General features: G+C 40.5%; 3 protein-coding genes across 4 annotated transcripts in view; 1 reads left to right on the plus strand and 2 right to left on the minus strand.

Moving 5' to 3' along the window:
- Positions 1-5840, minus strand: part of LOC116058825 (cadherin-24) — a 30079-nt gene extending 24239 nt beyond the window's left edge. The window contains 1 exon segment of the mRNA XM_031311736.2: positions 5662-5840. The gene's annotated coding sequence lies outside the window, so the exon portion shown is untranslated.
- Positions 5841-11632: 5792 nt separating this feature from the next.
- On the minus strand, positions 11633-12796 carry LOC116058732 (proteasome subunit beta type-11-like). The gene has a single exon (XM_031311572.2). The coding sequence runs from the start codon at positions 12783-12785 to the stop codon at positions 11709-11711; it is 1077 nt and encodes a 358-aa protein (XP_031167432.2). The 5' UTR covers positions 12786-12796; the 3' UTR covers positions 11633-11708.
- Positions 12797-12816: 20 nt separating this feature from the next.
- On the plus strand, positions 12817-27254 carry LOC116058826 (protein sel-1 homolog 3). 2 transcript variants are annotated; one of them, XM_036007299.1, is made up of 24 exons: positions 12817-13625; positions 14118-14639; positions 14730-14856; positions 15376-15497; positions 15684-15799; positions 16101-16150; positions 16701-16824; positions 16920-17058; positions 17220-17360; positions 17455-17660; positions 17758-17937; positions 21262-21384; positions 21476-21616; positions 21742-21804; positions 21882-22058; positions 22609-22736; positions 23096-23179; positions 23275-23362; positions 23630-23705; positions 23796-23917; positions 24100-24218; positions 25556-25670; positions 25916-25979; positions 26159-27254. In XM_036007299.1, exons 1-24 carry the CDS (start codon positions 13568-13570, stop codon positions 26398-26400), a joined length of 3327 nt encoding a protein of 1108 aa, XP_035863192.1. In that variant the 5' UTR covers positions 12817-13567; the 3' UTR covers positions 26401-27254. The 2 variants fall into 2 exon arrangements, with proteins under 2 accessions (XP_035863192.1, XP_031167599.1); XM_031311739.2 differs by having other exon boundaries at positions 12818-13624; positions 14105-14639; positions 23275-23356.
- The last annotated feature ends 167 nt before the right edge of the window (positions 27255-27421 follow it).

Consider the following 27421-nt stretch of genomic DNA (forward strand, 5'->3'; position numbering starts at 1 on the left):
CTTTGTAGTTTTTTCACATGCTGTTGCAACAACTAGTAACATTAGAAAAACTACAACACCACACCGGATCTAGCTAGACCGGAAACAAAACAACAGGCACGCCTGCACTTGTTTGGGCTTGCGAGCCGGCCAAAGAGTAGTAGGCTAACGTTACGTTTTAAGTGGATGGCGAGCGCGAGACGCAGAAATGGATGCCAATAAAATTCTGAATGGAAAGTTTACTTTTAAAAAGTTGTTGAGGGGGACAGTAGTTTCACCATACACAGCCTGTATGACACGGAGAAAGCAGCCACACTGGAACTGCTGCAGAGTGCTGCAAACGCTGTCTCATTAACCGGTGATCACTGGACGTCAGTGAGGAATCAACATTATTTAGAAGTTACTAAACACTATATTGACTATATATATATATATATATATATATATATATGTATATCAGCATACGGTTTTAGGACTGTGTTGTTTGTATCGTTTTTTTGACTGTTTTTGTCATTTGGGACATTGTCCACCCCCTTTTCTGTCCAGGGGAATTGTTATATTCCTTATTAGAAAAACATAAAGGTTACAAATGTCCTGCTGTGGCATCTGGTTTTTGGACCATTTTGTTTGTACTGTATAAGCAAAGTGTTAGTGTTACATCTCAGTTAGGTTAGGTACTTGGAGAAATTGTGCAATAATGACTCACACGTTTCTTTTGTTTACAGTAAATAAAAAAATAAACAAATACAAATCTTAAAGTCAAGTTCAAAAAGTGACTTTCTTTGCATTAATTTGATTCCCAGTTAAGATACACTGATAAGAATTGCTTTCCATTGTTAATATGTACTTAAAAACAGTTCTGAAATGCAAAATAATAGAATTGTATTCATGTGATAAAACATGCGATTAATCATGATTAACTATAGACATTTGGCGATTAATCGTTTGACAGCCCTAATTAACATATAACATCAAACCTTTCACATGAAATGAGTTTCCTTTCAGGAAAACAAGACGCTCAGCATTAACAGGTGACAGCCAGTTGCGAGTGTGGGAACGAATGTCCCCAGCAGTACTGAAAAGTCTTTCACTGGGCACAGAGGTTGGTGGAGCACAGAGGTAGATCTTTGCTGTTTTCGCCAGCAGTGGAAATCGCTGCTGGTTTGTCTTCCACCACTGAAGAGGATCCTCTCTAAGAGGAATCAGAGGCTCACTGAAAAAAACACTTATCTCCATGTCAGTATTGCTGCAGTTCAGATCGTTCCAGCCGCTCCAGATTCCTCCTGAACAGTGTCATGTAGTGTGAACCTCCGGGCCTTGTTCCTCAGGCTGTTCAGTTGCTGTAGTAGTAGGCCTAGCAGATGCGTCTTGATCTGATTCAGATACACGGGATGCACAAGCAACTTTGATTGGATCTTTTCTGTGTCACTCACCTAAAAAGTTCGCCTTGTATCTGGGATCCAGACTTGTTGCCACAACAAAGTGGCTATTCTGCTTGCTTCCCTCAAACCTATCCTGCAGAGATTTCAGCAAGCGGGTTTTCATCTGCTTGATTCCACGGCCGTTTCGTTGTGGATATAGCGCTTCAACATCATCACAGCTGGTAGGACAGTGGATATATATGCATTTTCTGCGCTTATTTCTCTAGTCGAAGTGTCTGAGCACCTTGAGAACATCCTCCATCAGAGTCCACCCCTGTGCATGAATATGTTGCACACCAGCTGTCTCGGACACGTAGATGTTTATGGCACGTTTTTGTTCTGTTAAACGTTCGAACATCAGATATGTTGAATTCCATCGTGTTGACACGTCCTGGATTAAATGGTGATTTGGCAGCCCCAACTCCTGCCGTAGAGCAGACAGCCTTGATTTAGCACTTGAAGAGTGCCTAAACTTTAAAGTGACCAACAGTTTTCCTGGCCAGTGCAATCACGTCAGAGACACTTTGTTGTGATAAAAGACTGTTGTGGATGCACAACTGGAGTGTGTGCGCAAAACAGCCAGCACTTGGAACCCCTGCCTCAGATATGGCTTTCTGCATGTTTGCAGCATTGTCCCTCAAGACCAGGTAACACTTATTAACAGGTATGTCCCATGCTCTGATCATTTCTTGCAGTGTTTCTGCAATGTTTAATGCGGTATGCCTTCCATCGAATGCTTCACATCGAAGAATAGCATGTGTGCGCTTAAAATCATCATCAATCCAATGTGAGGTCACACTGATGTAGGACTGTGTAGTAGTACTCACAAGTCCATATGTCACATGTAAATGCCAAAGCATGTGCTTCGGCAACGTGTGCAAGCGGGAAGTGATGGACTCGTACATTTCAGGGATGATTTTGTCAGTAAAAAAGCGCCTGGAAGGGATTTTGTAACGTGGCTCAAGCAGATGGAGTAGCTCGTTGAATCCAGTGTCTTCCACTATGCTATAGGGCTGCAAGTCAGTGGCTATCGTTTTCCCAATTGCTGCATGAATGGCTTTGGCTCGTGGGTTATCTGATGCCCGCTGTTTGTTCGGTGTAGGGCTAGCAAAGCTGGTAATGGTCGTCTGGTTAACACAAGTTTTTAGCAGTGACTGTCCTTCCTTTGCCGTACCTGAAGTTGCTGCATTTTGGCTGCTGTCTGTAGATTCCTTCATGCACAACTCGTATTCTTCGGATGTTTCATATCAAATGTTTTAACAGCGGTGATGTTGTGTATTGTTTAGGGTCCTCGCCACCACGAGAAAAATCCGCATTGCAAATTGAACATGTAGATCGCCTTCTTCTGACTAAAAGTACTGCCAAACTTCACTTTTTCTGCTACCGAGTTCCATTTCCACTTTCTCACAGCCTACTGCATTGAACGCTCCACCTACGTAAACACCTTCCCGTAATCAACGGTGGTGTCATTACGTCGACCAGCGTAGCGCGCGTAGTGCAAGCGTAGGGTACGGTTCGGTGGAAAAAAATTCTAAGGTTAGCCCGAAACCGAACCCCGTCAAAAAGCCCAATATTCGGCCGAATCCGAACCCGAACCCTGGATTCGGTGCATCCCTAATTTTAACATGTTTTTTTTCTACTGTAAGGACACCCTAGAGGGCACTTCATAATGTTTTCTCCACTAGCAGGGTATCAGAGGGCATTTTAACATGTTTTCTCTACTGAAAGGGCACCCTAGAGGGCACTTCATAATGTTTTCTCCACTGGAAGGTAACCCTAGAGGGCAATTTATCATCTTGTCTCCATTTGAGTGCACCCTAGAGGAAACTTCAACCCGTTTTCTCCATTAATTGCACCCTATAGAACACTTCATCACGTTAACCCTACTGAAAGGGGACCCACAGGGGCACTTTTGTGGGTCAGGGTCTCCTCTGTGATCTGATTAAAGAAATGTACATTGAAACATGTGCTTTGAATAATTTAAATTCAAATAATTCAGTGGGCCTAAAGCACATTTGCCTTCTGCCTTTGATTGCACTGTATAATATGAACCATAACTATTTCCTATATATATCCAAATTGATATGCTTCATATGAACTGAATGAAACATGAACATGAAACCAATGTTCTTTTTTTTACTCCAGATAGTGACCTACTGTCTAAAGTAATTTAGTAATTTCTACTCTCTTCACATCATTTCTTCTTAAAAGGAAATTCACCCTTGAATATTTTGTTTTCATTTCGCACATTAATTATACCAAGTTAATCATACTGTATGTAATGCTTCATGTTCAGCATCTGCATCTGTTTCCTATCATGTTAAATCTAGCAAAATACAAGAAGTGGTTCTTCCAAAACACTTTTGTCTTCCTCAGCTATTGTGCATTAGCATAGACTGAGCTCCCGGCTTACATTTCTCTCTGCTAGCTTTGCTCCAAAACCACGTTGCCAGCAGTACATGTCATTCACTGTTGTTTGAAGTCTTGAGATATGTGTGAAATGTAAGGCAGGGATAGAGGATGAAAGCGTGAGGACGATTTGCTGTTGCCGGCTCAGAATGGAATGATGAGTGGTGACATAGCTCTAAATTGCAAATCGCTGTTTCAGTCTCACTTCACTCTGCATCGAGTCGCTTCACTGCAACAAGGCTATTTCATTTTTATTAAAAATAGCCTGTGCATGTCAGGCCTTTAAAATAGGGAAAAATGGGAGATGGAGGTAGAGAGTGAGAGGGGGGTGTTGGTGGTTGGTGGTGTTAGAAGTGAACTGGGAGGGGGGACAGCCCGGCTGGCTTTAAAGACCAAGACGTGGACAGATTCTGTTCCATTTAAACATCTCTGGCTTACTCTCCTCCTTCCATTCGTCTTAATGCTTATAAACCTCTCATCCATTCGTACTGCCTCTGGTGTGCTCAGTGCACACATCTCTTAAGTTTTTTCAAATCAGACTGGTGAGGAGAGTGAGTCCCACTGTATACTCAGCAGTCAGCACATCAGTCACCTCATTATAGTCAAGCCTTGACATGGCTTATTTTTTTTTTTTTTAAATCATAATAGCAATATCAACTGGCGCAATACACACATTGCAACAGGCTGCGACATATCGCGAGAGACACTCTGAGAATGTTTGTATTAATTGAAAGAAAATATCAATAGAAAACGGCACTTTATAATGTAGATGTCATTCTTTTTTTAGGGGTGCCTTTATATTCAATTCAATGTTCAATTTGTTCAATAAAAGAATGTTGGAAATGATTTCCCTTAATTTGTTTGAAAGTCAAAATTTATTGTATTTTAGCATAATACTGAAAGCAGCAGAAATGCAAAACTGAGTAGGCTATACACTTACAGATCCAAGTGGGGGCAGGGAAACACATAGTTACCATTGCACAAAAACTACAGTTAAAAAACTAGTGTGTGTGTGTGTGTGTGTGTGTGTGTGCGTGTAGATGATAATGTACTCTTTGCCATTACATTATGTTGTAAACATAAAAGTACATTACATTTCTCAAAGCACATGATGGCCTCTCTTTGGTTTGGTCACACAAACCCACCCACACGCACACACACACGAACATCTAGACTGCTTATTAGCATATCTAGTAGATAAACACTAAACAGCCTGGAGCGTGACCTTGTCTTGTTAGAGAAAGGGAGAGAAATGACCTAGTTGATGCATGTTAATGGGATTTACACACTTGGGCTAACTATTTTAATGAATGTAGCCTCCCCAAATATTGCTGTCAGCTACTACTAACCAAGGTCCAGCGACCCCGTCATATTGGCGAGCGTCCCCGCGTGAAATGAAGCTGTGCACGCGGCAGGTGAGTACGGCGCGCAGAAACCGAGCTCGCGCGCACATTCGCAAACGGTACCTAGCCAGAAAATTAGAGGGAAGCACAGCACTATCCGTGCCATCTGTCAAAGCTTGGCGCTCGTTTGCTTTTCCAAACCTGTCTCCCAGCCAGCCGTGTATTATTTCACCTAAACAGCTCGCGCACGGTTAAATTAAATCTGCTCGCGACAGGAAAAGGCGAAAAGGTTTGCTTCTTATAGTTTATTTGCGAACATCAATAATAACAGTGGGACAGTTGGGAAACCGCCTCACCGTGGCTAAGCCCCCCCAAAAATAAAAACTGAACGAGAGCCGAGGAGTGGAAACTTGTCACGTCTGCGTAGGCGTAAGTGGCTTCACTTCAATAAACTAGTGAATCGTGAATATACAGAAAAAAGTGCTTTAGTCGAGTAGAATAGAGCTTACCGTGTGTTTGCGGCTCTGCTCCGGTGGCTCTCTGGTTTAACGGAGCTGAAATGATCCAACGTGGGAAAGGATGCCGAGGTTCATCAGAGCTCAATATGAGGTCTGTCCACTTAGCCTAGTCTCTCTCTCTCTCTCTCTCTCTCTCTCTCTCTCTCTCTCGCTCTCTCTCGCTCTCTCTCTCTCTCGCTCTCTCTCTCTCTCTCTCTCTCTCTCTCTCTCTCTCTCCCTCTTTTCCTCGCTATACATAGTGGAGAGGGTCTATGTCTCTCTTTCCCTCTCCATTTGTTTTTAACTACCCGAAGGAGACAGATAGCCACCCTAAAAGCCTACTATTTTTAAGGATACACACAGTGACCACTGAGTAGGCTACCACACAGGCACACAGTGACAAATCACTATTTTAACTTGGCTCAGTTTGTTAAACCAAATGTCTTCAAAATCATAGCTTTGGTATCTAATTATCACCTTTATTATCAGTTTTCTGGACAACATGTACATCGTTAAAAAAAATAAACCTTCAATATTGTTTGGTTAGGATGTAGCCTGTCATTCCCTTGAAGCAATCCTGTGTTTGTAATCTGCTTAAGTATAGCCAGTCTCCATAATCATCTTCAGTACGTTTGCATTTTCCCAGTTTTTCCACTCAGAAGCTGGGCCAGAAAATTGCTACTCAAGGATGCTTTTATGATTACATTTCACCAATAGTGTTCTCCCACTGGCTAAAAAACGTGTCTGAAATGTATGACTGTAATTACCACACATTGAGAGGATATTTTCTCCAGTTAGTTGAGTGTGCCTGCATGATGCGTTTTATTTCTTGGAAATGAATGATCAATTTAATATACAGTACATTTCTGTAATTCAGTCCCCCATTAAGTCTTTATGAGTCATTTCAATTCCTTGTCTCAGAAAAAAAACTGCTTCAAATAATACAATCTAAATTTGAATTTACTAATCCAAATTTCAAGGATGAATGTTCAAAAACACATAATTTCATACATGTCTATATTTGTCCTTTGGATGCCCAAGATCTAAATATTAAGCCTGATTAATTTTTGGAAAACAGAATAATATGAGATTTTAGGTAATATGATATTTTATACATTTTGACATATCTTATCCCATCTAATCTTATCCCATACCTCCTGGAATAGAATATGCTTGTTTCTCACCCACATGTTTTGGATATTTCTTAATTTCTAGAAAAGAGAGACTGCTTTGCGCATCTCAATAGTGTAAAAAGTGATCATTCATCCACAGAGAGCAGTCTTGCTCTGTACATCAATGTTTCCTGATCATTTGTGAGTTCTCTTTCCTGACTAAGAAACAGGAGAGCCTTTAAACAACTGGTGGTGATACAAGTGTTCACTGATATGACTAAAAAGCAAACTGGCAACCCTAAAAGGTCACTCCTTAGATCCCTTGTACCCAGCTGGATACAGAAGTTTATTAATGCCAAAACTTATGCGCAAGCAGAAAACAAAAGCCAAGTCGTAATCAATCTGCTAGTCAGGATTTGAGAGCACAAGAGACAGATTTACAAGTGCAAAACTGTGAGAGAGGGCTGCCAAACATTTTTTGGCAAATTTCTGGCTGTAATATGTTTTAAAAGTTTTTTTAAAAGAATGAAAACAACAACAACAACAACGATGTACTGATGTAACTCAGAAGGCGGGGTCAGTGACATTTCACTTCTTGGTCAAATCCAGTGGAGTTTGTTTTGCTCTCAGCTGGAGTTTGCATGCAATAAGAAACTGCCAAAACGGAACAAAAAGCTTTGAAGAGGTCAAGCAAAGGGAGTCCTAACGCTCACTGAGTCACAGCTCTTCTTACACCCTCAGAACTTTGATTACTATCATGATTCTGTTCTGTCTTGCTCTTAGAGCGGCCACACACTGGCTGCGTGGCGTGAGCATGGCGTTTCTGTTGCGTGTCAGCTGTGTGGCGGCTGCGTAGATTTTCCTGTCTTTGCACACCAGAAACGTGTCTGATGCGGCGCTGCTGCTGCTAGCCTTGTCTGTACACATGTATGTTTCCCATTGATTTACTGCACTCAAGCACTATACTTTAGGGGTGGGGGAAAAAATCGATACAGCATAGTATCGCGATATTTTCCATGGCAATACTGTATCGATACACAGACGCCAAGTATCGATCTTTTATTATATATGTGTTGGTCAGTCTGTCTGCTTGACAATCCCATTTTGCAACAATACAATTGAAGTGAGATGAACACAAAACAGATGTTGACAAAGTTTACTTTTGGGGACATCATTTGAAATTGGGAAAAATTTGAAGTTGGAAAAAAGGTAATAAATTGCAATATATCGCAGAATATTGCAATATGTTTAAAATCGCAATAATATTGTATCGTGACATAAGTATGGTGATGATATCGTATCGTGAGACCCCTGGTGATTCCCACCCCTACTATACTTCATGTTAAACATAAATATATACTGATTTGATTACAGTAAAGACAACGTCGGCAGTATTGACGGCAAAATAGGCTACAGAATATTTCGTTCTGTATTGACAGGTGCAATATTTGAAAATCAATTATTGTACATGTATATGTAAATGTTTATATTTGCGTGTCTCGTGAAAAATAGGCGTCGGTTCTATTTCTAGCATGCACGCGTTTTCGGTGCGGCTCGAGCAGCGCCTGAGACGCGCGTGTCACGCAGGCAGTGTAATTACACTGGTCCAATTAAATAAGGCCACGCATCGTACAGATGTCCTTTGATCATTTATTTCCACCTTTTCGTCGTAAGACACCGTGAAAACTACAAGAAAAATAAACACATAAAATACAATAAGTCAAATATACTTTTTCAGTCATTTTACAGTCTCTTAAGTTCCTTAAGTAGACGGGCCCCACAGTGTTAGCGTCACAACAGTACAGAAAGTGCATTAAATGCAAAGAAATAACAACAAATATTAAACACAAATATGACAAGGCTGAAATACAAAAAGCACAATTACCGTGTGCGCCTCTTGGACCGTGCAAAATCTTTGTTTGAGGCCGTACATTTTTTCTCTGCAGCCATGTTGGCTCTCTCTCTGTATTCCTCTAACCCACAATGCAACAGGTGAGGTGTTCGCTAAACTCTGGTCATTTGACCTTTGACCTCAACATCAAAAATGACATTTGTAGTAAAGAACAACAAATTTAAACAAAAAATATTTCTAAGGTAAAATATTTTAGTACAATTTTAAATCCAACATCCCTTTTTATACTCTTATTTATTACATTTTTAATGTTTTTAATTCAAACACTAATGGAATTAGCAAAATATAGACTTAATCATGAAAACTCAGTAACACTGTCCCTCAGACAGTTGCAGGCAGTGTGCAAGCTCTAACCTGTTACCATGGGAGCCGAAATAAAAACGGACACGCCACGCAGCTGACACGCTCACGCCACGGAACCCCTGTGCGGCTGGCCTTAGAACTTGCTCTGCACTCACAACTCTGTTGGAATCTGGACACCAATATGTTTCCACCCTTAGTTTGTTTACCCCCCGCTTAATAATTCTGTCATTAATGAACTTCCTAAGATGGGAATTATGGATGAGGTTGGGGAGGAAGGGAGGCTTTCTCCTCTTACAGCTGCTTTCAGTCGTACAGTGGTACTCTTGTAGGTTTGAGAAGACACTCAAGTCTCTGATGTTTCACTGGAGATGTGCTGAGCATCATCACGCAAACCCTACCTGTAATTTATTTAATACAGTGGATAACACATTAGGGCTGTTCGATTATGGAAAAAAATAGGGCTGAACGTTTTTTGAAAATAATCTGATTGCGATTTTTTTCAAAAATATTGTGATTGCAATTTAATATGCGATTATTTTTTAAGCTCTCTGTCTTCTGTATTATTCAACAAAGACAAGCAATAAATCATTGTATAGTATGAACAACACAAGATTAGATAGATTAAACAAACTGTTCTTTCCTGGAGGCCAGGCCTGGATGTGATGATGAAATTAGGTGATGCATAAATTTATATGAATTACCTTTTATTTAACTACTTCAGTTACAGTAGTATATTGAGCGCTGACCAAGCCTGGTGTAAACATTCATATGAAAGTCAGAAACAAATCACAAAAACTAAAGTGCAGATTGCAGAAATATAAAAACAAATATGTGGCTTTACCACACTTAGTAGTATTTAGATTATTTAATTATTATTTACTGTAATAAACATATGTAAACATGTGGATTGCACTTTTTAAACACAACTTTACTAGACAGTTAAATAAGTAAAAATATAGTATATACAGTATATACAACGGTGTATTTTTTTTTACAGGGCACAGAGGAGCTGCCTCCAGCCCCTCCCTCCCCTCATGAAGTTGCGTGCCGCGTGCAGAGTCTGGTTGTTGCCCCTCCCCGCAGCAGTCTCCTCCACTCCATATCTTTATAACGGAGCTAGCTAACTGGAGCTAACCGCTAATCAGAGCTAATCGTTGCTAACCGAGCCTTCAATTCTGTGTGCCTGTATTCATTAACTGCATGTATGGACTCGAGCCAGAATAAAACCCTTCATTTTATTAAAAATGGCTGTAAAAGTCAGAGTTGTTTGAATGACAGAAATCTGCTCAAGGTACGGCGTAGCGGTAGCATGCTAAGTTGATGCTTTCTCTGCGGAGTGCAGACTGATTTGCTCTCGCAAGTCACGTGACCAAATCGCAGCCTTTGCGATTAGGAAATCACATTTTAACATATCACGATATTGCAAATGCAATTAATCGTTCAGCCCTAGAAAAAAAATCATAATTACAATTATTTTGGTCAATATTGAAATCACATTAACACCATTACTCGTTGTCTTTTGGAAAGATGCTGCAATTATTGAACTTAAAAAAACAGTGAAACAGTTAAACAAATCAACAGTAAAAACAAACACCTTGAACTGTGAAATTTCCCTTCATACTTTTCCTGTTTGAACATTCTTTTTTTTTCATTCAGAACACATGACAAAATAAGAGTTTACTTGCAAAACGTAACGTGCAAAATAATCGTTTTTCTCGATTACTCTGTTTTTGTGATCGCTAGGAGCCGAAATCGTAATCGAGATTAAAATTTCGATCAGTTGCACAGCCCTATAACACATAGATACACAGGCGGCTGCAAGCATACGCACACATTAGCCATCAAAAACTCTGTTACATCTGGCACTTTGCAAAAATAAGCTCGTCATATCAGCATTTTGAGCGACAACCTTCAGCACCACTCCAACATTTTGACATGTAGCATCATTCATATGCTATCAAGTTTCCTCCCATATAGTAAATTGCCTCACCCTTGAAAACTTTCCTCGCCATACTTTGGCTGCCTTCACTGAAGTTTGAAAGGGCAGTGCTGAACAGTGAGAACAAGGATGAACGGCTCTATAACTTTTGCTCTAATATCCCTCGCAGAGTCATTGTCACCAGAATAATTACTAGTATGCCTAATTTACTACCAGACTGCTCAAACAGAATGAACATGCAAGTTCAGCAAAATTGCATTGATACTTTAATTAATTTATTGAAGTGTCAGAGAAACTTTCAGACAAATTTTGACAGCAGACACAAATCAGTTTTCAACTACCGGTTATTGCTACAGCTAAATTAGTACACGGCACATTATACATGGCAAGACCTTGAGACATTTAGATTTTTGGGCTGTTCACTCCGGCCCTTTTCTCCGCTTCTCTCTGTGTCTGTGTGATTCAAACACATGCAGGAGTAGGCTGTAATTATCTCACACACTTGAAATGATTCATAATGTTTTAACGTCCAAATTGAAATGACAGGCAGCAGAGTGCTGTTAGAATACATTTTTATCATCAGCGCAAACAAAACATCAGCTGTTTATTAGAGGGAACGATATGCATGCCCAAATCATTTGAGAAATAGCCTGGAGGATGCAACTGCCTGTCCTGTTCATTAATTCAGTATCTGCTGCAAAGATGCCATCCCGTCTCTCTAATATACTCCCCGATGTTTGCCTTTTCTTTTCTCTTGCCATTTTTGATGTTTCATGTCTTTACTCAGCCAAAGTCACATCCCGTCTCTCTCTTGTCTTTCTTTTTCTCTGTAATATTCCTCTTTCAAGTCCTCTCTGCTCCTGCGTGTCCACCCTTTTGAGGAGATGTGATAGATGTCTACACAGTTTCCTGAGTATGCATCCCTGTGTGTGGCTCTGTAAACAGCCTCTCTGGCTATTGATGTGGCCTCGTCCACTGTCAGCCCCCATTGAACCCCTTGGTCCAAAATGGAGTAGGCATAGGGTGATCCCGAGCCCACGGAGAAGAGCGTTCCCTGCAGGCGAGTACCATCACTGCACACATAGTACAGACTGGGTCCAGAGAAACTCACTTGCTTTCTAGTAAAGCACTGTTGACCAACAGTTGTTGAAAAAGCGCTCTGAGCCAGAGAGGCCTTTTCAAGACTGGTATCTACAGACTTCCCAGGATCAGTCATTTGACTCTTTGTTGTTTCTCTACGACCGCTGAAATCAATCTTTGCACCTCCATGGTCATGGCATTCATTTACCTCTCCTCCGTCCCACCCACACAATGTGGCAGCCACACACAGCTCGGTTCCCTTAAACGGGTGAAGCATGTGGGAAAGCAATTTGGCAGCTCCGCTCGTGGACAACCGTCGGCCATGGCGGAGTTGGTAGAGCCGCAGTTCTCGAGCCAGAATCCGTTTCCAAAGGGCACAGTCGGCTGAAGTACCTGAAGTAGTGCCCACCAAGTGACTGTGAACAGGCAGGATCTTCTGGGCGGCTGGGCACGCCACGAGCCCAGAGCAACTGGAACGAGTGTCTGCTGCAGCCAACACGCCGCCCTGAAACATGAAGGCCAGGGTGGTGGTGCCGTGAGACATGGGGAAAGGCAAAGGGACAGACTGAGAGGAGGCCAGAGGAAGGCTTGTGGGCAAGGAGAGGGATGGTAAGATGGAGTCTTGATATGAGACTGCGCCGCAGCTCTGGACAGTGCTGATTTGCCCAAATTGTATCGGGCTTTCATCCAGGTACTCTGCAACTGGTATGTAAAAATTGAACAGACTTGTGCTGTTGCTAGAGGGCAAACCACTCACATAGTTAAAATCAGTCTTCTTTCCAGCAAGCATGGAAGAACATTCAGTGGTTATACTGTCCAGAAAGATGTCCTGGAAATTGCACAGGTCCTGTAAAGCCATTGTATGATTTTTCTCAAAAATACCCCTCTCTTATCAAGTCCAATCAAAAAATGAATATCAACTGCCTGACAAAGGTTTGTATGCCATCTAGAGTTGTAGATGGTAGATTTTAACAGCAGTCACCCTTTATATAGATAACAAGACAGCGTTCATCTATGTGTGGTCATCTAAAACAACCAAACAGCAACAGTTACTAATGCCTCATTCCCTTTGACTTTGAAGCATAAAAAGTCAGTAGCCCATGGGTAATTAATTTTGGCTGCTGTATCAGGTTGTTTTTCAGATCAGATTTCTTCAAAGTCTTGTGTGGGAGTAGGCCAAATAGGACGCAGGGTAAGGGCAAGGCTTCGGCTCGAGCACATCAAATTAAGTTAGACTCTGAGCTTTGATGCATCACTCCCATGAAAAGTTCCCTTATAGAATCAGGAATGAAATGCATCAAACAACATTTTTGTTGTGCAGCAGAGTCAATTTAGCCAAGCTATTTAGGTACTGTAGCCCTTTAAAAGGCAATTCATACAAACTGCTGTACTTGCAACACCAGTATATCAGGTAATGCTGCATCACACAGGATGTATGCTTGCACAACTGCCACCTGTTTAGGAAGCACTCTGCCAGGTGCCAACAACTGACAGCCGACATTATTTTACTTACTTCATTTGTCGAATAATGTTTGTTTTTATCTTTTAATTCAGCCAAAAAAAAAACTCAAAATGAACGTGTTACACTCAATCTTTTGTGGATGTGTCTTCACTGCTGCTATTATAATGGTAAGAACTCTATTGAACTTTACTCTAATTACAGTGATAACCCAGAAATGAATTGTTGAATGTGAAACTTTCCAGAGTAAAGGCACTAAAACCCACTGTACACTAGCTGGTTGGAAGTTGAAGTGGAGCATTAAGCTGCTAAAGAACCAGATATATTAACAAGAACACAGAGCTATGAAACTTGCATTTGCCATATGGCCACAAACACAACTAATGAATGCTAATGTTGCTTCCTAACTGATGTGTAAATAAGATACTCTTTGCTAACAAGTTAATATCAATTTAAAAGGTGATGACACCATGTTGTGTTCACAGCTTGTTTCCACTGCCTCGAGTGGCCAAAAGTATCAGTTAATGCAGGTTTAAGTAACGTCTTGAAAACGTCCTCTGGCAACTTGTTTCCTGCCTAATTTGTTTAAGTGAAAAAGACTGCATGCTGGCCTATTTATCTTTACTTCACTTTATTTTCATATCACCCAGGGACTTTGTGTGTTACAAGCCATTTCAACCTCTCCATCCCAGACTGGTGAGTGCCCGCCTGACAATTTCATAGGGTTTGACTCAGCCCCTGACAAAGTGATAGACGGCTCAGTGGTCCGTGTGCGGCATCGTTGCTCCAGGCCGTGTCAGCTCGCAGTGGAAGTGGTGGTGTCTACAATAGGAGAGACAGATTTAGTGGTCTTCAGGAGGAAATGGTTTAGCAGCACATCCCGAGTCTACAGGATCCAACAGGTGCCGCTCAGATTGCCTACATCCATTTTATATCAACGCAACTTTTTCAACAGGCATGTCTTAGACACCCAGAATGTGACAGTTCGTGCTTGGTTACGCCATCTTAACGATGGCAGGGAACCCGGGACATACCAATGCTCCATGTTGAGGATTTATAAAGTGCTACAGATAGAGCCACTCTCAGAGCATCCAACTAACCCTCCCGCTGAGTGCCCTTCATGGCCTGCTCAACTGATGTGGCAGATGATCAGAAACAGAATTCATCATTGTCCACACGAGTCAGGTCAGATCCTTCAAATCTTTATTACCAAAACCTTTAATGAACATGTACATAGTGTTTCAGTATGTAATCTGCTGTTTTACTTGTGCATAGACGTAATCGATATGCTGAAGTTCCCCCTGGCAAGTCCTGGTGAGCATTTTGGAGTGGTGCGCAGGTTCCAGCCTTTTATTGACAGAGCCCTGGAGAGCGCCCGTCTTCATGCTGTGACACAGCCCAGGTTGGACTTAAACTTCACACACTCACTTCTCATTTAGGTCACTTTACTTGGAGCTTATTCTGTATGAAGTTCAACTACACAGCATGGATAAAATCTCCAGCAGGGTCTCCAAATGTTGTATCAAATAATTAAGAATAGCAGAATTTTTTTTAGATGTTAAACCCTATAAAGGTGTGCAATAAAACCAAATAAGCCACCACATATTGCCTCAGATGTAGAGTTTATAATGCCGGTTGTCAGCAGATTGACAGGCCACAGGTCAGTGATTGTAACCTTTTCAATGCTGTCAGCTGTTTTAACATACTCCGCTTTTAGTTTTACTTCACTGTCATTACAGATGACTTTACAAGCTTAACGAAGCCTCTTTACCAGAGCGTGTAAGCTTTTTATTTACGGTCAATGCAAGACAGCGAGGTCAATCATCTTTAGCAGATAGCGCAAACGTTTTAAACTCTACCTCACGCTTCAGCAGCTGAAGAAATGATTTGTCAAATCATGTGTTGTCGCTTCGTTTTTCAGCGTCACATTATCCGTGTGGATCTACCTACTAAAATGGTGTCACAAGAAGCTCTGTGGGATCATCCATCACGTCAATAGGAAAAATGTATACGACTCGGCTCTGATGCAGCTTACAGACACAGGTGGGTCACAGCAGCTTGCGGGTACACCCGACACCAGTTCAGGGGATTAGATTGAGGTATCATGAGACGATTGTGAGTGATGGTGTGTGTTTTGTGAGACTGCGGAACAGACTGTGTTATGTATTAATAAAGAGCTTTGGATCTCCTGCGGTGAAATATATGACATATGTCATATCTCCTGTGTAGGAGACGTCATATTTCAGGCACGTGTGACAACAGGAGAAGATGAAGCTTTCCGAACCAGTGTAGTGTTGCCCCGGTGGAAATGGATTAGATTGGACTGTTACATACAGGACTCCAAGGTATAAAACCTCAGTGTGTGCCTCTGGGTGGTGGGATAAGAAATATTTAACATTTTTAAAATATAGCTTGGGGTAACATCGTATAGTCTTCCCTCCTCTTCTGTTTGGTTTGGTGCACTTGCTTTGCGGTGTTGTTAAATTCTTTTTGGAACAGCTGTAAGATCCTGAAAGATGGTTCCTTTCCAGCTGGGAAACTCCAGGCGATTGCAGTGTGTACTGCAATTTGGAATCGTTCACAGCTGAGTAGGTTTTTTTTCTCTTCTGTGTCATGAGCTCATGCATTATTATGTCTGACTTTCAGGTGCTGCTGGATGCAACATGGGATGATGAAACCCGCAGATATGAATATGAGTAAGACGGGTTACGGATTTAAACAAGCTTTATGTCAATTGTTTCCTGATTTTAAATGTTGTGAAATAAGCAAAAGACAACTGTTGCCTAGACCTAGGCTATATGAAAAAAAAAAAATCAAATATCACCATATTTTTGACCAAATACCTTGATATCGATATTGCGGCGATGTCGTTGGGTTGACTATTGGTGCTTTCACAAAAAATGTACACAATGATTTGTGATAAATAATCATCAGTAATGCGGATGTAATGAATAAGGAAAAAAGGCAAATAATACAACAGCTGGAACAGTCTGGTAAGTTCAGAAAATTACATCACTTTACTGTAATGCAGCCTTTAAAACCTGGAAATGACAACACTCATATTACATCATATTACGATATCTAAGACGATATCTAGCCTCACATAATATCAATATTATATCGATATATTGCCCAACCCTACTGGTACCCTCACAAAGCACTTGTTTGTCCAGTTACCGCAATAAAGCAGGCATGGCTCATGTACACAATGATCATAAGAGCTTGTTATATTGTTATATTTTACAGATTTCAGGACAGTGTCCATTACGATGACACTGATGGATACTTTGTGATCGGAGGAAGCAGGTACATGCCAGGCATCCATGGGTATTTTGGGCCTACCAGGTACTATCGTTTTGGAACTAAAGAGGTAAAGTACCTGTTTTCTAATCATTGGTAATTCATTGTTCTGTTATTTTATTGCTGTGTTAAAATACTCTAATACTGTAATTATCCATGTCACAGGTTAAAAACCAACTTCACCCCGAGTCAACATTACAGCAGCTGGATAAGACCCATCAGCAGTGTCAGGAAATGAAAGCATTTACACGAGCTTTTCTCCAAGAAGTAACTGCGAATCACGTCCCATCACCAATCAACACAGGTGATATGTTATGTTGACAAGTCCTTTAAAGCAGTGTTGCAACCATTGCACAGAGATCCACTTTACACAGATCTCATATACAGGATGTCAATGCAACAGCTGCACACATTCAGTATGGGAAGACGAAAAGGTGACAGGTTGCTTTTTATGTTTTATTTCAGATGCCTGTACCCCTCACTTCATAAGACTGTGGGCTCAGTCTGGAGAGAAAATATGCATCCAAACATGGACCTGGGAAAAACAATTTAAATACAGCACACTTTTTCATTTCTTGCAAACAAAAGAGGAGGAATTTAGAACAGGTGTCATAGATTGTTGCACTGTTTGACCACACAAGTCATAAATATCACATCATTATTCACAGTCTGTGACATTTTTCTGTATCGTTTTCTGTAGGATCTTTGGGCATGAAGGACCTAGGGAGTACTTTGTTTGAGCAGGCAGTTGGTTCAATGTTCACTGTGGATCAGGCACAGAGTAAAATCACATTTAAATCAATGGCTCTGCTTCAAGTATCCTCCTGCTTTGGAAATCACAAAGCGTCTCTGTTGTTGGCTACTATCCACCTCTCGGGCCTGGGCCACTCAGTCGATCATCAACAGGTAGAGCCACTGCTTTCTTTAAACCTTAATTGCTACTTCATCACGTTACATCACTTCTGTAACAATGACTGATAATATTGACGCCTGTGTGTTTCAGGGTCATGTCTATAGTTTGATTGGCGCGTCGGGGGATAATCGTTTTGCCCTAATGCATGCTGGGTACAAGCACACACAAGGAATTGATGGGTTTCCAAAAGACTTGGACATGGCTTACAGCTACTATTCCAACGCTGGGGCACAGAGCAGCATTGATAGTTTCAGGATACATGAAAATGAGGTATGTTTAAATTACATTTTTAATAATTAATGCTAGCATGCTAGCAGTATGGCTCTAGGGATGGCAATATCGATCTCGAGGTCGGTCGGTCCTCCACAGTTGGAACTGAAATATCTTGACAACTACGTGATGATTGCTATGAAAGTTTGTACAGACATTCTTGTTCCCTACAGGAGGAACTGTAATAACTTGGGTGATCCTCTGACTTTACATCTAGCGCCATCATCAGGTCAAACTTTCACTTTGTCCAATACTTTGGTTCATGACCACTTACCTGCAAAACTAATGGCATTCCTAACAGCTTCTGGTGTACTTTGTGTTTTGTGCAATTTAGGAAATGTTAGCATGCTATAATGCAAAACTAAGATGGTGAACATTTTACCTGGATAACATTAGCATATTAGCATTGTCTGTGTGAGCATGCTGGCATGCCCACATTAGCATTTAGCTACAGTATAAGCACCACTGTACCTAAATACAGCATTACAGAGTCCCTAGCATGGTTAGACTTAGTCATGTTTATTAATATTTGTTTTGTTTTACTGGTAGTACTTTTATAAGTAGTAATCGTGGAAGTGGTAAAAATAGTGTTACATGTACCAACTGAAAAAACAGAGGAACTGATAACATTGGCAGTGAGGTCCAAGTATTTATTTAGCCACAGTAATACACACAATTTATCTTTTTTTAGGAATAGTTGACATTGATGTTTGGTAAAATGTGCTTATTTGTGAGAGACATATCTATCAGTTAAATATCATACTAGAGCAAGCGGCTGGTTAGCTTAGCTTAGCATAAATTCTGGTAACAGTATTCAAAGGTATCCTCTGCACACAGGCAAGAAAAAGTCTGTCACATCAAAACAACAAATTTTTACATTTTGGTTTTGTGTATGGATTAAACAAACGAGATGTAGCATGTTAATTAGTGAGTTTTAAAGGTGCTGGTAGTCACAGATATAAGTGTGGTATCGATCTTCTCTTTTAATTCTCGGCAAGAAAGTGAGTTTTCGAAAAGTGAACATAACAATCAATGCATAATAACATCAAACCCTATATCAGATGTTCAAAATATATACAAAAATTCACAGTATGTACAGTATAAACAGACAAGCATAATAAGTCATTCAAACACGTAGACATCAACATGCACAGACAAACAAATCAACTAACAATTCATACGCATATTGTATGCACAAACACATACTGTACACTTGTACATGACAGCAGTATTACAAAAGGGACTCCTAAATATGATTAATAGTGTGTTTGTTGGTCCAGCCAAGGAGAATAGGTGGGTCTTAAATCTTAATTTAAAAATGTGAATGAGTTAGCTGTCCTGATGAATAAAATGAAGACCAATCCAAAGATAAGGAGCCCGCTATGAGAAAACTACTTCAGACTGATTTCCTGTTTATTCTTGGAATATTTAAATAAGATGCATTACATAAATAGAGGTTCATGAAGATAACAGGAAGGCTTTACTGTCTGCGCCAGCTTGAATAGGCAGCCAATGAACTGAGAAAACAATTACGGTGAAGTTTATTTGGCAAAATTGTAGCTGCTGCATTTTGACCAACTTGAAAACTTTCTGAGTCGATGACAGTACAACAATCCATCTGGATTCAATCTTAATTAAAGGCCATGAAAACATATTTTCTCTATCAGCTTCTTATCCTAAGCAATGACTACATAATGTTCTGCCAAAGTTAGAAAGGTTTTATTTATTTCAGTTGAGCGATATCTGTGCTGTTTTTTCTAAGCTCTGCTGACTGGTTTGAAGTGGGCGGAGCTCAGTTTAAGAAAAAGTGATATGAGGCACTTCTGAGCACCAATCAGGATTAAGCAAGCATTTGAATCACAATCTAATGACTGTCGTGGGGTTGATGCTTGTGCTGCCACTACTGCCAATCAAATCTGATCAAACCACACCCACACAGTCCTGATGAAGCAGCTTAGTGTTGAACATTAAATAAATATAACTCAAACTTTGATCGTTGTATAGTGAACAAGTTTTTAGTGAATTAATTTATTTATATTTTCAGAAATTAATCCGTGCAAATGTTCCACTTGAAGTTCAAATTTGGTGAACTTTGACACTTCAACCAAAGCAGAGGTGCCCAAATTCTTTTATATGAAGGGCCAAAAAAACTGTATCTGGATGGAAGGCCGTGGGCCAAAAATAAATGTATGATGTTATGTGAAAATGTATTGTATTAAAAAAAGAAAATGAACATTCAAATCTAAAAATCAATTTTGAAAATAATAACGCTGCTCTTTATTCTGCATATATCTCCCAAATTACAGACCTTTTACAGTCATTTATCACTTGCAATATCAGTGGGAGACATGAAGTCTGTCTTTTGCTTTTGCTTTCAACATTAGGCTCCAGCTGACTTCCTACATTTTCTTTTATCAGTGTGCCACTGCCTCGATCACTCCATCTTGACTTGACGTAAACATGTCTCACAGCACGTGAGGGGGAGCAGGAGAGATAAAGAATACCGTAGTTATGTAATTCTTCATAGATAAAACTTCCGTACATAATTTAATAAGGTACCAAGTTTACCAGCACTGTGCTTTACATTGCCGTAAAACTCAGATTAAGTACTTTTTAGCTACACAAAATGTACATTTCATAGTTATAATGGTTAGTATATTACAGCACTTTCAAAATAAGAGGAGAATATGCATGTGCATGTAAAATGCCATCCGCTTTCTTTGTGTTGTTGTTCTAAACTCCAGTCGATTCGGGAAACATCCTCCGAGCTAGAACCGACAATCAAATTATATTTCTCTTTTTTTTTTGAGTAAAATTCTCATCATACACTCGACAGTCAAATTTTATTCCAGAGCTCGCCTCCCTACGTAAACATATTCCATCAAAACAAGTTCCTTCCCAAGGGGCTATTTTGCAGAGGCACCGTTGTTCTGTCCGGCGTTTAGCCCCGCCTAAGACGATTCTAAATGGTTTAAAGAAATGCCAATAAACCAGAGCACGTTTTTCTCCTATGCGGGATTGTTGTGTGAACTAGCCAGACCTTCCTCCGCAGTGCTGTGGAGATAGGTCTGGCAATACTAGACTACTAATAGCCCAGCCCAGTTAGCGCGTTACTGGTTAGCTCACCAGCTACAGTAGTTCACTAACTAGCACTGCGAGTAGTCACTACGTCACCAAGCTTCCGGCCCCACCTATTTTAAATGAAGGAGGGAATGTCACTTTGTGGTATGACCACTGCTTTACAACAGCAGTAGTTGTATTATTTGTAATAGTAGCAGTACTACTAGTTTACTATATTAATGTTTCATTTGTCTTTTTCTAAAGCAACACACAATTGAACACATCTATCTAAGCAATCAAGAGGATTTAAACAGCCTCACACATGAGACAAGTGACGTCTTTCAGTATCTGAAATACAAAGCAGAGAAAGGGGACATAGAATCTCAGGTATGTTCGAGTTACTTTTATTCCTCCAGTATGATCAGTAGGCATAGTCCAATGTTCAGAACAAGCCAATAAAAACTTTTCTTTTCTTTAGAAACGCCTGGGAACAATGCTTTACTGGGGACAACAAGGAGTCTCAAAAGACATAGCAAGTGCGGTGAAGTGGTTTGAAAGAAGTGCTATGCAGATGAAGGATCCTTCAGCGATGTATGACTACTCCATCCAACTGATGAAGGTTCTGCAAGATCATAAAGACCCAACCCATTTACGATTAAATTGAACACTGGATATTTTGTGTGTTTGTGTGTGCGTCTGTGCTTTGACACTTATTGATTCACTGATTGATGACGATTCCTTCAGGGCCAGGGAGTGAAAAGAAACTATACCCTAGCTTTTAAGCTGCTGAAGAAAGCTGCAGCGATGGTACGTGTGTACTTCTAGAAATCAATCTGTGTGTTGTATGTGTCTTCCCTATACCACTGTCTGTTTCCTTGCTTTAGGGCTCAATTAACGCTCTGAATGGTCTTGGCTGGTACCATGGGGTCATACTGAACGACCACAAAAATGCAGTGAAATACTTTGTGCAAGCAGCACTAAATGGGAGCGATGATGGCATGTTTAACCTGGGAATTTATCATCTCAGCGGGAAAAACCCGGACAACCCTTGGAGGAATGAGGTTAGAGTCCCACATCTTGTCAAAATTTTGTTTCATCGCTGATCAGTAGTAGAAGTATTCAGATCCTTTACTTATGTACAAGTACTAATACCACACTGTAAAAATACTATGTTACAAAAGGCCTGCATTGAAAATACTACTTAAGAGTACGTAAGAATGATAAGGACAATTTACTTAAAGTATTACAGGTAAGAATACTCAAAAATCCTCACATTTTAGTAACTGGAAACGATCAACTAAGTGTTTAATTGGCTAATCATTTTAGCTGGACTTGTAGGCCTATATATTGTTGGGTAGTTTAGTTTATAATAAAAGCGTATTTTATAAACTACATGTGTTTTGTGTGTAAAAACCTTAATTTGTACAGTAACTAGTAACTAAAGCTTAATGTAGTGAAGTAAATATTACAATATTTTCTCTCTGAAATTTAGTGGAGTAGATAGAAATTTGCATTTATGTTCAAGTACCTCAAATTTGAACTTAACCACCATTACCACTATCGCTGATCTGGTACATTCAACGCGTGATATAGTTTTTATATGATCCACAGACGGCTGCGCTCCTGCAGTTTCTGAATGCTTCTCGGCTAGGTCATGTAGCTGCATCGGTGGAGGCAGCTTGGTACCTTTCGACAGGAAGCCTGGAAGGGCTGTCTCGAGATGTGGAGAGGGCTGTGATGTAAGAGGCTTTCATTAGCTTGGTGAAGAAAGCTTTGTTATGGGCTGTTGCACTGTAGCCTGCAGCTCAGTGGCATCTAATTTCAATGACAGTGGCTAATTCAAGGGCAGAGCCCAGTATTTGCATATCTAAAAATAAGAGTCCACTGTCACTGCATTATTGTCTGGCACGGAGAAACTCATTGTTCCTCTGATATATTATGAATTTAAAGAAGAACTTGCTGCAGCTGTAGATGCTTTTTTTTAGAATGACCTCAACAAATCAGAACCTATTTTTAGATCATGTTAAAATATTTTCCGTTTATGTGGAAAAAAAATGATATTCCATAATTTATCACCCATCCTTTACCCTCCGTGCAGAATGCTAAAAAAGGTCTGTGAACAGAATGGACACCTTGGATTTATGGTCAGAGCTGCTCTCCAGGCCCACCTCCAGGGCTCTAGGTAAGGACTTTTCAATTGTGCTCATTTATTCATTTTCTCTGGGCTTTACCATTTATCTCTGCTTCTTCACATTTGTTTTATTTTGTTGCCAACAGGCAGGAAGCATTTGTAAAGTATGTTTTGGCAGCTGAAACCGGTCTGGGTTTGGCCCAGAGCAATGTTGCGCACCTGTGCCAGGTAAATGTATGCTGTTTCTCTGGTTTTTAACCCTTCATGAATCTCCTTAGCAAAACAAGGAATATTCCTTTTATCTGATTTTCAGCACAGTTCTAAAAATCAATGTCTCATAATTGTAGTTCTGAAGGTAGCTGACGGACAAATTGCACATACTCCCAGTCACATACTAAAAGAAGAAAACCAAGCCGGAGGGAAATTGTCAGCAGTTGATAACATAACCTTCATCATTGCTCAGCTCTTTTTTTCACCCTGCACTCATTCTCCCAAATGCAGGAACTGAATCTCAGTTATGATTGTCAGTGGAGATATCATAACTACTCTGTATTAAACTATGATCCCCATCCATCCGGTAAGTTCCTCTCATTTCATTTTGCTTTAACCTCTCTCTCCTTCTGTCAGTCTACTCAATAAACAATCAAGTATTTATCTTCTTTTATAGCGCTGCTGAAAATGGGAGACCACTACTACTACTCTTCCTCCAGCAAGCGAGAAGACTCATTATCCTTTGTTGATCAGGCCATGTCGATGTATGGCAGAGCAGCTCTAGCAGGAAGCCCTCAGGTGACAGATTTACTTGGGCTGTAATCTCATCACTTTATGATAAACTTAATTAAACCTTCATGGGCTCAGGCACACCGCAATAAAAACAACAAACAGTATTATACAGCATTGTTATTTAGAGACTTTCTCTGTGAATAACCCACCTGCCCCTGATATGATTTTAATTTCACACAAACTCACAGGGATTGTTCAACTTGGTGGTTTTGGCGCAACAAGGCCACGTTCTTCCATTGAGCATCCACGGCTTGTTTAATGTGTCACATCGTAATGAGCAGGACATCGTGGTGAAGATCTTAAAAAGGTGACTGCCACAACAATTACTAATGTCAATTAATATGTTTTGGGTGATCCATAATGGTACCTGTAATATACAACACATTCTAAATCCCATCGCGTAAAATACAGGCGCTTGGTCAGGTGCCTTTGGCGTTGTTATTGATGCTAAAAGTCTGCTTTAGCGTCAGATCTAAACACGCTTTATCTTAATGCGCTGGGTCGGGACTATTGGCGTCACTTTTGACGCAGTTAGGTTTAGGGAAAGATCGTGGGTGGGCTTATAAAAGGTGCGTTTACATGACACGCGGGACAAGAACGGAACAATTGGGTTTAGGTAAAGAAGAACGGGACAGTTGGGTTTAGGAAAAAAAAGAATGGGCCAGTTGGGTTTGGGAAATGATCGTAGGACACAAACTCCGGTCTCTGGGGTGAAAGTCCTGTACTGTTTGACCCATCCACCTTCCCAACCAAACAACCTCCCTCACGCGGAATTTCGGGCTTTAATACTACTCGCTACCACGCCGCGGAGCTGCTGCTCTCCCCGGTGCATTCCACACACACGTTGATGGTGCTTATTGCGTCGTATCTGACGCTGAGAGCCAATGACCAAGCGTCCGAATTTTACAAGTTGGGAGTGAGAACGGGTTGTAATATAATGGGCTTCTACAAATTTTTTTAAATTTTTTTTTATTTGATAAAATATTTGATGTTAACATTACCAATGGTATTTCTGTACATACTCACTGGCTTGCCTAGAGTTAGGTGAGAATATTGGTAAAATACACTCATGTAGCCTATGTATGGTATATATGAAGGCACCAGCAGCAGCCTGTTAGCTTAGCCTAGCACAAAGACTGGAAACAGGTGCAAATAGCTAGCTGTTGTCATGCTTTTTACACTTTTTAAAAGAGAAAAACAAACGAGATTTAACGTGTTACTGTGGAATTTGTTACCTTTGGACAGAGCCAAGCTAGCTGTTTCCCCCTCTTTGCAGTATTTAGTCAGTCTAGTCAGCATATATGCTAAGCTAAGCTAACTGACACTTTTAGTGTTTGCTTGATATTACCAGACAGAAATAAATGTGGTATCAATCTTGTCTTCTAACTCTTGACAAGAAAGTGAATATTCCCCAAAATGTCAAAATTCTTTAAGGCAAATTCAATTAGCTAACATTAGGTGTTATTGCTAAACACATCTAGATTTTGGACTCCCACTTCTGCTCTTACAGTTACTGCAGTTACTCATTGACCTCATTCTTATCATTTCAATGATGTGCTTCTACTGTTAATTTAACAAAAAATATGAAGGCTTGATGTGCCTGTTATGGTGTGTAACACAGTTTCCATTGTTTTATCTCCTAAGATGTGTGGAGACTGAGGAAGAAGAAGCAGTAACGCCCTGTTCTCTAGCACTGCTCGGAGTCCAGATGGAAAAAGCCTTGAGGAGAATGACTCAGAATCGTGCACAGCTCCTCCTGGTAGGCATAAGGCAATCCACTCTTACTGTACTGTATTTAGTAAGAGAACAATTAAACCCACCGCAAGCTGCACTCCTACAGTTTATTATCCTCCTTTGATATTTTAATCTACCTTTAATTATTGAAATACGTGAAAAATGCTAACTGGACTTTCATCATGAATAAGACATTAAAGACACTATGGACTGCTATTTTGAGAACAAAAATGTGATAATTTATTTAAATCGTTCTTCTCATTTCTCTAGGTATATGCATCTCTTCTTTCTGTCGTCGTCATTATTGTCATTGTGCCATTGCAGAGCTGTCTCGGTAAGTGATTGGGTCCTTCTCTTCTGCACCCACTTGCACATGTTTGCCACAAGATGGCGCAATTTCCCCACATATTGGTTTACTACCTCTTGCTCTGACTTGAACATCAAAACATCATCTGTGTAATCATGTTTGTTTGCCATGAAGCTTACCTCCACCTTATCTGCAAATTAACACAGAACACAGGGTTCCCAGTTGCCGAGTGTTTGCACTGAGGGCAAGGACATCGCCTGTCAGCCAAGACGGTGTGAATAGAGAGCAAGATGGTATCATGGGAGGAACCTACAGAGCGACAGGGAATCCATGGCTTACCATACTGATTGGCGAGCAGCGGCTCCGGCAGACCTGCGATTTGGCCGTGACTCTGTCGGGCGTGTGCCTGTGTGCTTCCTGGACCACACTCCTCTATCATCTCTTATGACATACAATGCCCAGCACAGTGATCCAATAGCCACAGCAAAAGCCTCAGACACTACATATTGTAAGAGCATACATTTAGAGGATGAGTTACAGCACTGTTCATGTGACACATTTGTGTTTCTGTGACTCATTTGAAGTTATGAGACAGGAAGAGAAGTGCTGATCAGAGTGTGAGTGTGCTGCTTTATCAGCGTGGTGATAATGTTTCCGCAGTAACCATTTTTCCATTGTTTTATTTGTGGGGAAAAAAATACTTATCATGCAGTTCATTTAATTAGTGCTGAGTCCGTCCTGCAGTTTATATGATCTCTGGGATTTGGCACCAAGGAAGCAGAGTGAAGCTACTCTTACGCAACGTGTATGTCCAGTTAAACATATTTAAATATTTTTTGATTATTATTAAGTCATTTATCTTGTGAAAATTGATTTCAGATATAGCACTGTTAAAACTGACAGACACATTTAAAAGCATAACGGCTCATCCACAGCCTCAGTGATGGATGGTGAAGGACAAGTGGAGATGATGGGATTACATTTCACTGAAATTGTACCTCGTACAGTACGATTTCGTGTGACAAATAAAAATGATTGTTTGATTGATTGATGGAAGCTGTGTTCTAATAGGTCAGCTATTAAGTTTTGTCCCCAGCCTTATCAGAGACATGGTGATAAGTGTCTCACAGGAGACTGGACATGCAACAACATTCAGGGCCACCTAAACATTTGTCCAAGGCCAGAGCAATGGAATTTTAAGAAGTTATTGATTTAGTCTAGGCAGGTGCTCCTGGTCGATAGATAACAGACTTTAGACAATATCAGCTTTAGCCATCGCTATGGGAGACAAGAACAAAAAAAAAACCTTTGACCTGAAAAATAAGTTACTATAGCAATGGAAGACACCTCAAACACACCTTCAGAGCCCTTGCTGGGGTGTTAGTCAAAAGGTAATGCTTCTCTGTGGTGCTGTTGTTACTGTATTCATAACAATAATGGGCAATATCTTTTAAGGGATTTAGTTTCTA

The sequence above is a fragment of the Sander lucioperca genome, chromosome 11 (assembly GCF_008315115.2).
Source record: "Sander lucioperca isolate FBNREF2018 chromosome 11, SLUC_FBN_1.2, whole genome shotgun sequence".
In the NCBI taxonomy this organism is placed as follows: Eukaryota; Metazoa; Chordata; class Actinopteri; order Perciformes; family Percidae; genus Sander; species Sander lucioperca.